This window comes from Aspergillus versicolor (genome assembly GCF_001890125.1).
Source record: "Aspergillus versicolor CBS 583.65 unplaced genomic scaffold ASPVEscaffold_7, whole genome shotgun sequence".
NCBI lineage: Eukaryota > Fungi > Ascomycota > Eurotiomycetes > Eurotiales > Aspergillaceae > Aspergillus > Aspergillus versicolor.
The window spans coordinates 520,117-532,677 of NW_024467530.1; the positions used below are offsets into that span (position 1 = coordinate 520,117).

A 12,561-nucleotide genomic window follows, 5' to 3' on the forward strand; every position below is an offset into this window, starting at 1 on the left:
CCATAACCCATCTCAGATGAGCATGTTTCGCAGAACCATGATTGCATCTGCTCCCAATCCATCATGTCAGATTCCAGTCCGATAGCCTGTATCAGAGGAAGCAGATGTTCAGCAGGAAACAAAACGATTGGTTCTCAGAACCAGTTTCATCGTCTCCGAGTGTCCTGCCAAGTCATGGAACGAAATGAAATCCAACGAGTGTGGTAAAACGTTTCTCATCCAGCCATATCCCTAGCCGCGAGGCTCACCAGTCTTATGACATATAATGCGGGATCAAATGGTAACGAAAAAGACAGATAGCCGTCCCGCCGCTGCTGCTTAATGCAAAAGAGAAATAAAAATGAAAACACGCTCAAACTGGCTGAAATCACAATCAAACAAACAAAACGAAAGACACGATATTATGTTCTGTGGTCATAATGCAAAGGCGAAGTGGAGTATCATCGGGTTAAAAATCAAATCATGGAGAACGCCGTCACTGATGCCGATTATTCTGGGGTCTGGTTTCCGAAGGGATCTGGTCCCTGTTGGTCTCGTGGGTATATAGTCTCGGACTCGGGTGGTAACGCGGATAACCGGTATTGACTCTGTCGATAAGGACCCTGGGATCTAATCCAAAGACACGCGAAGTCAGACAGACTGTCAACATCAAGTGTCTGAGGACTTGAATCCATTACATTGTTGTACCGTACGGTAGCGCAAAATCCTGGTAACGATCTCCCCATCCAAAACCAGTCATGTTTGCCGCTGTGCTACAGGGCTGCACGAGCATACTTGGAAGTGGGAGCGCTGCAAGGGCAGCTGATGTGGCTGCTGCGCTGTAGTACTGCAGGGTATTGTATGGCGAGGTGGTATATGCCTGGGTGTAGGCGGGCGTTGACGCCATCTGCATTTCAGGCATAGTACCCAGTCCAGCCCACATACTTGGGTTCATATCCCCAGTTGTAGCAGGCGCAGGACTGGATGGTAGCACCTTCCACGAGTCCATCGACACCGGTTGCTGCATTGGGTCTTGCCACCATGTCTCGGGTCCGGTCGAACTGGGGAGCAAAGGCGTAGAACGAAGAACATCAACGACGCGAGGAGGCGGCGGGAGTAAGGGAACGAACAGGGCAGAGATAGCACCCTTCGCATCCTCACTCCTACCACTAAGCAGCTCACCCGCACCATCTTCCTCCAAGCCCTCAAGAGCCTGGGCGCTGGTGCGGTAAACAAATTTGTTGGCTGCTTGGACAAATTCCTCCTGCAACTTCTTCAGCTGATTGTCCTTTTCAGCCCAGTCCCAAGTGTTGGCAGCGGTGTCTATCGAGTAGATATCCCTGTGGTATTCAACGAGCGACTCTATCGTCTCAGGCGTGAGCTTGAACGCGACCTCGTTCTGGGACACCATATCAACATGCACCACGTATGCTTCGATGTGAATCATCTGGTAGTTGAACAGTGCCTCTACTAGAGGGTTGTCGTCCTTCCTCAGCTCCGCCTCGGGAGCCTTGGGAAACATCATCGAACAGAGAGTCCAGATAGCGTTCGTTGAAGAAAGAGTCTCGGTTAGACATCTTGTATGCTGCGACACATTGTTCAAAGGTCGCTTGACACGGTTGACTCGTTTTAAGGTCGCTGTGAGCCAAGGTTCGATCCGAGAGTTCAACACCACGTTAGGTGACGACCGCGGCGCAAAGGCAGCGGCCGACGAGGGCAGTAAGACGGTTGGCATTATGATTCAGTGCGGAGCTAGATCAATGATAAGACGGCCGCGAAGGAACGAAAAGGGTTAGAAAAAGTCGCAGTTTGCCAATTCAGAGTATAAAAAGGTTCATCAAGGCAGCAGTCGCCCACAGCGGTTTCTTGTCTTCCGGGGGATTTCCGTGTATATAGAAAATCGCCACCAGCCACGAGGAGGATATCTCCAAGTACGAAGGGTGATACGAGACCACGGGCCCGATAGAGGGGTACTGAGTCAAAGCACGGGCTATCTGGGGTCCGCAGAGGGTCGTATCAAGTAATGGAAGCGGGTGGTGGATGGAATTAGGATGTGGGCGAGCGTGCGCGACAGACTAAGGACATAAGAATAGATAAAAATAAATGGAGGAAGAAAAGAATGAGAAGTATAAAGGAAAGAAAAAGGCCAGAGGGCCGGAAAGGAGGGAAGAAAAGAAAAGGCCGATGAGATGAGGAGGAGAGAGGAAGAAGAGAGAAGAGAGAGAAAGTCAAGAGTGTCGAGTAAGACGGGAGGGGCAGCTGTGCTCAAACAGGCAAACACTCTCCATTAATACACTTCGCCTTCTGCAGACAATCCCTGCACAGGAGCTTGCGACTCGAAATCCGGCAGGAAATAAGGGAATTAAAAATATAAAAATCTTGGATTACTCGTTGGGTCAAGAGCCAGCTTCGACTGATCATTAAATCTTGCAGGCAGTTTCAACCCAACCCGCCATACATCCATCGCCGTCTTTTTAAACAGTCCCCGCGGCAACTACGCAACGACGGTCCTGCTCTCTCCATTCCGGCGACTTTTTCTCTTGCAGGAGGTGGAAACCCGATCGTAAGGAACAAGTCAGTCGTTTTGGCCACAACCCGGATTCGCCGTGCGATCTCAGCTGCGCATGGCGGCATGGCCTCGCTGCCTCTCCAGTCTCCTCCTGGCTGAGCGTTAGCAGGATGCAGGTGTCCAGAATGGTCATCGCGGTGGAGACTAGTGTCTTCACTCTTTCGTCCTGCTAGGCTCCTTCCGTACAGGTCTTTACATCGAGAATACGTCCATACATTAGTCGCCAAATCGCGGCCTCTTAGTCGATGCGATGCTTAATTTATACTTCTTCCGACGACCCTCAACAACCGAGCCCAGCTGGGTTCAGCCTGGGCCACTACGAACCGACGTACTGTCGACCGTCAGATCCATACCAACAGCGCCATGGAACGGCTTCAAGAAAGTTCAACCAGAGGCGCCGAGGCTCGCTGGGCTCTTGCGACTGATTCGGGGGGTTTCGGGCAGTTCAATTTGTGAGGATTCATCAGAATCCAGAGGCCTCCTCGAAACTTGGACTTTGCGACTGGCAACTGGCGAGCAAGTGTCAGTCAGTGTTAGTGTCACAGGCTTGGATGGCCTTGCTTTGACCTCCTGGCGGCCGGCGGGAATTCCAGTCAGCGACGAGTGTGAAATTCACTCCGGTGGATGCAGCGCAACCTTCCACCTATCTGGGCTTGAACCTCTGTTGTGAAACAGGAATGATGTAGAGCAAAGCCGGGTGCTGCTCGAGTTGCGCAGTGCTAAAGTGCTAAGCCCCGTCGTGATCCACTTGGCTCGTGGAAGACTTTGGGACTGGAATACAGATAGATCATGGAATACAATAGTCGATACATCCATGCACTGGCCAGGACTTCGCGCATTCTCCAGAACAAGAAACAGCGTCTGTCTCTGGCTCTCCGTGGTGACTTACGAGGTACAGTAGTCTGTAACTGAGTCCCAACTCCAAGATGAAAATAGAAGTTGCCTTCCCCCCACTCCATCCTTCCAGTGGAAGATCATCCGATGTCCTTAAAGGTTCGCTCGCTAACGCTTTTCAGCAGTAGGGCAAGAATCCCTGCACTCTCATTGACGGCCTACTCCGATTTGCCACGACGGTGGGTCGAGATTCAGCTGGCAACTGTTCGGAGGGCAAAATATCTGGACAACTCGCCAGATTCCTTGTGGCTGAGTTTCGAACACCAAAAATTGCTCGGGAAATCACGCAAATTCCTCCCTTGGAGGTGCATCCGGATAATTACTAGCATTATTCTTCCGTACTGCATGCCTCCTGCATAAGTAATGCGCAGGAAAATTAAGAAAAAAATTCTTGTTAATTTTTCTGATCGCAAAAGAAGCGCGCTGCTCCACGCGGTCCCCGGAGCACTTCCCCGTATAGATTCTACGACAGGGCCAACCCGCGTGGTTCCATGGTTCATCCTCCTTTACTAAACCTCTCATACAGTTGCCGTAAACACAATAGGAATGTGCACATCACGGCCAAGATTGGAGTATGGAACCCGCACGAGGAACGTGCAAGTTGCACCTCGACAATAAACTCAAGTCTCCATCTCCAAAATTGAATCAAGAGCCAGGAGAGTCGCAAAGCACTAATCACCTGCACTGACAGAGCACAGGTAGGAAATTTCCATCCGAATTTGTATATGCCTCCGGGCTTGTACGAGCTTCGGAGCTCGAGGGCCTTGTGCGCCGTACCGCCATGTATGCGGCCTATCTCCCAACAAGACCCTCGTGCAGCGCCATCTCAGGTTCACTGGTCAAGATAAGATGTACGAACGTCCAAATACGGAGACTCTCATTTCCTGAAACTTCTGGGAAAGTTCGCGGCCCCAGATCAGCCAGCAAGTGAAACGACTCCGTCTTGAATCAACAAGTGCGTCTCACATGACCTGGAGGTTGGAGAGAAAAGGGAAGGAGATATCTCAAGTCAGAAGGGGAAAAAAATAATAATGGACCCAGAAAAAAGGGAAAAAAGGCTCAGCCTGCCCCACGGTCTCCGTCAATTTTCAGTTGAGCTAAATGGGCTTGGACAATGACCAGATGCCGCTTCTGGGCTTCGATTCGCTGGTGCCCAAAATGGCCGGCTGGGACGCTGCATCCGAGACCCCTGCTACGATCAACGATTGGACTGAGTCCGGTCGATGGTCATCTCCAGCTTTACTCGATCAGGAATGCAAGTTCAAGGCCGGATGCACTTGTAATTTTGTTACTGCTGGTACTGGCATGTTACTTCGAGTAAGCCGCTTGTCGGGGAAGAGTCTCAGAAAAATAAATAAGAAGCATGGAAGCCTCTGAGAGGTCTGCGTCGAATCTCAGATCAGCATTCATGCAGCGTTGGCGTTTCCATGGGCTGCTTCGTCTGTATCTCACAGCTCCCCTTTATTAGCGTTTGCATGCAATCAGAAGCCGGAAGAGAGTATACACTCCTGAGAGATCCTCCAACCGGCCCCGTGCTCTACTGGGCCGTAGTCAATAGGTCGGACCTACCAGGAAGGAGAAGCGGTGGCGAGAGGGCGACTGGCTGAGGGCCGACGATATCCAAGGGAGCATCGGATATGAATGGAGAAACGAGGACACGAGAAGGATCCCTTGCCCGGCTCAACCCGCAACTCAATCAGTACGGCACAGAGAGCGATTTACGGTGTAGGCAGAAGGATTGAGCGTTGCAACATGAGGTCAGATGCAGAGGAAGTTGACAAGAGTGATGCTGCAGTTGTATCAGCAGGCGCCCAAGAGGCCCAGTTGCTTGGTTCAATACATGTGGACTGTGGACTGTGGACATGTGGAGTGCATCTGTGAGTCACGAGGAAGATATGCAAAGCGCTTGAAAGCGGGATCAGAGGAACGAGAATTTTCCCAGCTGCTTCTTGCAGATATTCCTTGTTGGGACGTGAGCGGCGATACATCACAACTGGGCGTCGAGGTTCGAGGCGGATCGCCGACAGCCCCTTGCAATGCAGTAACTTCAAAGACGCAGCTACTGAGTCATTTCAGACCGAGATGAAACAGACAAGACAGAGCATTCAGTGTTGACCCTCGAGGTCGGCGACGGCGAAGCCCGAACTGCTGCGCCTCGATGGCCAACGTATCAGCCACAGCGGGCGGAGTTCTGCAGCCCAGCGATGATGTAATGGTGCGGTCGGGAAAGAATCGAACAGTATCCGTAGTCAGGTATCCATAGTCACACTGCTCGGTAGTCACGAGTTCACTCGGATGATCGAGTCGGCAAAGAAGTAACGGTGTAGATACTCGATCTGGTGGGAGTATACGGTGAGGATAATGAAGCGGGGCTGCCGCTCTCTGCAGGTCCGCCAGGGAACACAACTCTCCCAAGTCACTGCCATCGCATCGTCATCACACGCCTCAGGTGAGCATTGGCAGGTAGGGCGGCAGAGATGGCATCAGGCCGCCTGAAGAAGATCATCCGTGCGTTGCGGGCTGTTCTCCATCAATCCCATCCCTCCCAGCCTGCCCTCCATGTCCGTACGACTCGACTTGACGCCCGGGGTCCTGCTTCTGCTTCAGTGCCACTGGAGGCCCACGCAGCTAGCCCCGTGGCGGCAAGATTCCTGCTGGGGTCGCACGCACCAGATGACTCGAAGCAAGTCCAGTTATTGATCCTGGTTCCGAATCGGACTCTGTCTTTCCGTTCTTATCCGTCTGCATCGCGGGCGTTCTCTCCAGTTCCGAGGGCGTCAAGGGAAAGGTAAAAAAAAATAGCCAAGCAACACCAGCAGCAACCAATCCATGCATCAAATTCAAGGCTCTGTTCTTGGTCGGCGATCTCTCTGCATATGTTTCAGTCGGCGCTACAACTCTGGCTTCGAGTGGTGACGACAGCGTAAGCCCCGTCACACCATGGCATGCGTCCTCCCGAGCATTCGCCAACTGAGGACACTAAGGACAGTCCCACTGCAATCAATATTAATATCGCCGAGGAACCGTGCGACCACACCTTTGCTCTTTTGGGCAGATGGTGGGCGCCTCGACGCACTAGTGGTGCTGACACTGCATACGGCTTCAGTCACCTGCTCGGCTAGCCACATTGGGGAGCTGGCTGTCGAAGGGTCTGGACTGGCGCAGATATACGTCGACTGTCGAACTTTGGTTTGTCAAGGCTGTTTTGTCTGACTCCCTGTCGTGTCGTGGACTATCAACTACTGAGTTTCTGGGATGGGGGGGCCGTCCCGTAACGACTCGCCGGACCAGTCCGCGCACGAACCCTTCACGGTTGTTGATCCGTTCACAAAGTACGGACAAGAGAGAGGACCGAGTTACTCGCCTGGAACCCCTGAGACTCGGTTCTTTTTGCAATTCCTGGTCGATTGGCGGAGAATCTTTGTGATTGGCAATGAACCGACGGACCTAGATCTTGACGGGAATCTTATCCTTGCCGTCAAGAGTTCGACATTACATGGGCCATCTGGATCTGGACCGCTGCAGTTCGTTCGAGGGTCCAGCTTCAGCTTCGCCCAAAGGCTGACGTATGTACTTCTCTACTATCTATAGCAAATACATGAGGATACGGATTAAGCGCCAATCAATATCATAGCCCCCAACCTCCCCAACAAAAGTACTGCCCTCGATATCAGATCTTACTCGTGCGGAAGAGATATACGTCCAACCTCTTTGGCCAATTACTTTAACTATACTTCAGCTTCTAATAACGGCGCATGGATTCTAGGAACGGCTATGCCTGCAATCCCCTGGTGGAAGAAGGGCCTGACCCGGGTTCATAGATATACACTGATCAACAGACGTATAAGTCCTTATAACAGAGGCCCAAGTGGCAACCGGAGATAAAGGTGTCTTTTATTGCTGTTTTCTTTTATGTCTATGCTCTAATTGCAGTCGTCCTGTTCTGTCGTAAGAAAGTGGCAGACCGGGAATGGATGTTTTTGCAACAATAATGGTCTCGGTCTGCTTTTATGTCAGTATATTAGCTCCTTCCTCCATTACTGGAGACTACCATTCAAATTTCTCACACAGATCCATAGCTATAGACTTATCACTACTATCCTCTTCTACTGGAGTTCGTTTCTATACCCCTTCAGCGAGGACCCAGATCGCTTCTATATCGAGGGTCATGCCATCACCAATAGATGTTTTAAAGGGGCCGCCGATATTAGCATCATGGCAGCGCTGATGATCTCTATTATACAGATAGTGAAAGGACAGAACCAGTATAGGGCCGTTCGTTTCAAGCTGTTTCTCGTGGGATTTTTTGCAGTGCTCTCTATCTATATGCTCGGCATGGCAGCGAGCTTTTTCTAGAGAGGTCAAGCTTTCAACTAGACTTTTGCCCTTATAATCTTGGTTCATGAAGACGTTTTTTATGTCACTGGCTACTATCAGGCTTCTTTTACCATGCTGCAGGAGTACATACGGACGCAGTATCTCCAAAGCTGGGTAAGCCCTAATTTAGACGTAGCCACTATTGTTACTCACTGTTCGGCTGTCTGATAGAGCGGGAAATGATTGTTAGGTTGCTTGCATAACTTCATCATTACTGATATTCTTTTAACCCGCGCAATCAATGTCAACCCCGTTATACTCTAATTCGGCTCGCGTTTCCCTCCTGGGCACAACTTCTATATTTTGCCGTCAGCGCCATGGATGTCCATGTTCCCGCCACAATCGATGCAGGCGTTATCTTCCTCTCGTATTTCTCCTCCGGCGGCACTATTGTAAGCGCGTCGTACATGATTACATTAACGGAAGCCTCTGTCGTGCAGTCTGCCTGCAGCTTCCGTGCATGTCCGGGATAGTCGACCGAGAACGAACTGCAAAGCGAGGGGGGGTCCTCATTTCCTATCAGTATGAGCCGTGCGCCATCTAGCATGATGACCTGGTGGAGCATGAAATGAAGGGTAGATGCTGCTCTCATTGACAGCTTTGATGTCCGACCTTGGGTGCCATGTTTAAAATCCAACGGAAGCTCTGCTGGCAGAGATCTTGTGCAGTTCCTAGATTATCGACTAGACACTGTGTAAATTCATTGTGAACCGAATTGTGGCTTCTGTCCATATAATGCTGCTATCATTAGAGGACGTGGTTAAAGGATAACATGTAAGTGAGCTTCCTACTATGAAGTATTCGCCCTGTGATATGGAAAGTCCGAATATTCAAGCATATTGAAAACGCAGACGGAATCCAAATGCGTCAGCAGGCATGTCCGGCTCAATTGAATCGCGGTTCACGCTAGAAGGGTTTCCAGTAGCAGCAGCTAGTCGCCTGGCTCATAACTTTTCAGCCATCAGTTTGATGCAAGAGGAGACGATATGCTTACTTTTCTTGCATTTATATGGTCCACCAAAGATGGTTTAAATGACCCTTTTCGGATTGTATATACCCCCTCATGCTATCACTGCGGAGGAAACCATATGCGACAGCAATCCGTACCGCTGAATTTATCTGGAAATAAGTGGTCAATGTTGATTATCTTTTTCAACAGTAGGTTCATACGTACAAACAAGCTTCTTCCCTTCTATTGGCACTCTGAAGGTAAATGACCATGAAACCGAGCTCAACGCCGTGGCTCTTGGAAGCATGAAGCTCACACAGGCTTGGAAGTAGATGCTGGGTGTACTTAAAGTACCCCTCTCCTGGAAAGCGTTCGCCTGCAAGTTCGCCTTCATAAAGCTTCCCAATAGCGAAGACAAGGATAATCTCAAGGTACCAGAGCTTCGACGCTGGAGACGAAGAGAGGCCACCATAAAGCAGGATGTCCATATGATTTGGGACTTCGCGGGCGTCAAAATGCTTTTTGGCCCTGCCAATATACAAGTCTACAGGGTGCAAGAGCTACAACTCATGCTCTCTGTCCGGCAGGTTAGACGTTCCCAGTAGTAGGCATTGCGCAGTATGCCAACTCTGAATCAAATATCGTGCCGCCGCGGGGATTGTGATACTGGTCGGTATGGGTGATTGGGAATTTTCAGCGGAATAGACAGGACTTGGATTCAGTAGATCAGGGACTCGTACCCTAAATATGACTGGAGCTCATCGAGGCATCGGTTGTTATAGCTACACGTGTTACGTATGTTTATTCCCTGGCTTCGTTAACTGAAAAAAAGGGTACCAGAAGGTGTTAATGACTGTATATTGTAATTAGATTTTTGTATAACTTAATCAAAAATCTAGCACAAACGTACTAGCTCATTAGAGACCCATGCTTGCTTGAAGTCGGATTGCTCGCTCGCCCGACTACCGGTGCTGGAACAGATGATATCTTGACCCCTATCCATCAGATAGGATTCGACTATCGCTTGTGCTGGTCTGATGTGTATTATCTGGTGCCCATTTAGTGCTTAGGGCGGTAGTACTAGGTGAAGGTGATCGTACCTGGAGGACTAGGGCTGGGATGCAGTCGGGTGTTTTCATATTGTGCCAATCGATTTTCCAAGTCCTCCACATGTCTAAGAGTATATATGCTCCGAAAATGCAAAGAGCCATGGAGTCGGAGACACATAGCCAGTCAGCAAACTCCGTCGAGGCCTACAGCCTATCATCAGCACGGTGATATTCTGTGTCATGACGGTACTGGGAGAGATGGCAGCTTTCCTGCCCATGAATAATGGGTTCAGTGGATATGCTACGTGCATGGTTGACCGGGCTCTGGGTGAGACTTGCAGACATATCCCGCTGTGTATAGATAGGGCTGGCTGGCTGACTGACCGACATGATACAAAAGCTTTGAAACGGCTGGAACTACTTTTTCAAGAATATCATAGCCGTCCCTACGAGTCTAACCGCCACAGGGGCTGTCATTCAGTATTTGAGACCGGGCCTAAACGTTGCAATATGGATTGCAGATTTTGCAACTGTTGTAATAGCTATTAATGTAAGTGGCCATCAATAACCTCTGGATGTGGACAATTCTGACCGTATACGCTCACAAATACTATAGGTCCTGCACGTTGGGATCTTCGGTGAAATCGAGTTCTGGGCAGGAGGAATAAAGGTCTGCATCATGGTCATTCTCATTCAAACCTGCTTCATCATTGACGTCGGCAGAGACTTTAGTCATTACACAAAAGCAAGATAGTAATCGTCAACCGTATTCGGTTATCTCGTATCTTTGGTTACGGCTTTCGCTCCGTTGAATTGGCTAGCGATCCTGTTGTCGCATATTGGCTTTCGTCGAGAGCTTGCGAGCTTCCATATGTAAGGTTTCTTCAGTTGTATGCAACTTACTATGCTATTGGCGTTACGGCGGTAGTACTGCTTTTCAATGGTGAGTGATATCTTTGGGGTATTTCCATATGGATTGTTGTTGGCCCTGTTAATGTATGACCTAGGCTAGGATTCATTCATTCCTAGGTTCAAAGTGGGTACGATGGTCCTTAGTACCTTGAATTCGTTCTCTTTGTTGTTAATATTTTGGCTTGGGGGTCGTGGAAACGGACGAAGCGTGTCAGAGGACCGAATATGGACTCGTAGGATAGAATTTCCCACAATACGACTGCCTAGGAGGTTTTGTTTGAGTCGAGCGCAGCACGGTAATATGGCAAGGGGTAGCGTTGATGTCTTGTCTCACACAGTAAGAAGCAAACAGCTTCCCTTTCTTGGTTTGAAGTATTGGGCGTCCAAGGCAGGACACGTTTGAGCTGGGGCCGTACCAACACCCAAGTCAACACCTCGCATCGTGCTCATGGCCGTGGCGTAAATAGACTTTTCTCAGCACTCTCTGTTGCGTATGAGACTATCTCGCTTGGCCAGTGCAGGGTCCAATTGTCGCAAATTATTGAAAAAATTCACTCCGTTGAACATTGCATCCGTCACCTGACCTGATTGGGGGTAGTCCGAAATCCATCTTAGCCTTCAACCATGGAATCATCCGACACTTCTATCTTGGAACGCGCCAATAACACGCCCGTCTTTACCCAGGCTGCGTTGTCAATCTTAGGCCGTTCCTATTATCACCTAGCGAAGCGCCCAGCGAAGTGTCGAGCTCGAACTCAATCTGACGATAGTGATCCTCGGTAAATCACTCCAACAAAAATCTTGTGAGTCTGGGGCTGGTCCCCACTGTGCAACCCACAGCTCTGCATCCATGGTTGCATTGGCCTATCTCATCTCGAAGGCTAAGTGCGAGAGAAGGGTCGACACTCTCGGCGTTTTTGCTTGATTGCGGATGCTTACCCGTCCTGACATTCGATCGGACTAACGAGCAACTAGACTGCTCACTTGAAATTGGCCGCTGATGAGGTGATGGGGTCATTACACTAAGCAATTGCTTCGACCTCGCTTTACCATACTACGTCTGGCATAGTATGTCCCATTTCCCCGCTTCCTTCACCAGTGACATCTCCTTCGGAATCAAAGCTTGAGGGACCAAGACACTTCTGCGAGGAAGGGCTGGACTCGGGAACCCGCACAGGTCCCCAGGGTGACAGCTTACTGGGATGTCAAGGTACTGTGCGGCACGGCAGCTCCCTACTTGACGCATGCGCGGACTGTTCCAGAAACCCTTGCGCTGATATTCTTTTCTTTCCCATAGAATGCAATCCCGAGACTTCCCATCCTCGCATACCGTACCCGCAGTCGAGCGTTGCAGCCTGGAGACTCAGTGTCCACCAACCCCAGATTGCCGAATTCTCAGATTCGCAATACGACATACGCAACAGCGTCCCCATCGACCCATCCTCTTTGGACTCTGGAGGCTAAGGTGAGAAAATAGAAACACTTCGCTTGGAAGGACAGGCCCAGTTTTTTGCTGAGGCGCAAGATCCCCTCACAAATTCGGCACTTGTTCCCCAAATCCCCGTCTCGTTCGGCTTTTTCGAAGGGGCAAAAACAAGATTTTTGTGGAGAGCCTCCCGAGATCGAACCAATCCTGATTATTGGTCACCGCTGATCGCGAACTAGTGTGAGCGTGACCACTCATGAGAGACATGCAATATACATGGCGCTGTTTGAGCTCACATTTCTCAGAGAAACATAGGGAAAAGCTCCGACAACCTGGCAGAAACCCCCCTCGCATGGCTGCAGAATGATGTACGTGCTCGGAGTTCAACTGCACGTTCTCCTTTATC

General features: G+C 50.1%; 3 protein-coding genes across 3 annotated transcripts; 2 read left to right on the forward strand and 1 right to left on the reverse strand.

Annotated features, from left to right (window-relative positions):
- Positions 1 to 673: 673 nt before the first annotated feature.
- Positions 674 to 1,714, reverse strand: ASPVEDRAFT_85484 (uncharacterized protein; the record flags this gene model as incomplete). Its single annotated transcript, XM_040817704.1, has 1 exon — positions 674 to 1,714. The coding sequence occupies one exon, from the start codon at positions 1,712 to 1,714 to the stop codon at positions 674 to 676; it is 1,041 nt and encodes a 346-aa protein (XP_040669833.1).
- A 2,632-nt stretch (positions 1,715 to 4,346) lies between these two features.
- Positions 4,347 to 5,171, forward strand: ASPVEDRAFT_73635 (uncharacterized protein; the record flags this gene model as incomplete). Its single annotated transcript, XM_040816215.1, has 2 exons — positions 4,347 to 4,759; positions 5,001 to 5,171. Exons 1-2 carry the CDS (start codon positions 4,544 to 4,546, stop codon positions 5,169 to 5,171), a joined length of 387 nt encoding a protein of 128 aa, XP_040669834.1. The 5' UTR covers positions 4,347 to 4,543.
- Positions 5,172 to 10,100: 4,929 nt separating this feature from the next.
- ASPVEDRAFT_30549 (uncharacterized protein) lies at positions 10,101 to 10,571 on the forward strand (the record flags this gene model as incomplete). The annotated part of the gene is made up of 3 exons (XM_040810364.1): positions 10,101 to 10,145; positions 10,248 to 10,367; positions 10,434 to 10,571. The coding sequence occupies 3 exons, from the start codon at positions 10,101 to 10,103 to the stop codon at positions 10,569 to 10,571; spliced, it is 303 nt and encodes a 100-aa protein (XP_040669835.1).
- Positions 10,572 to 12,561: the final 1,990 nt, after the last annotated feature.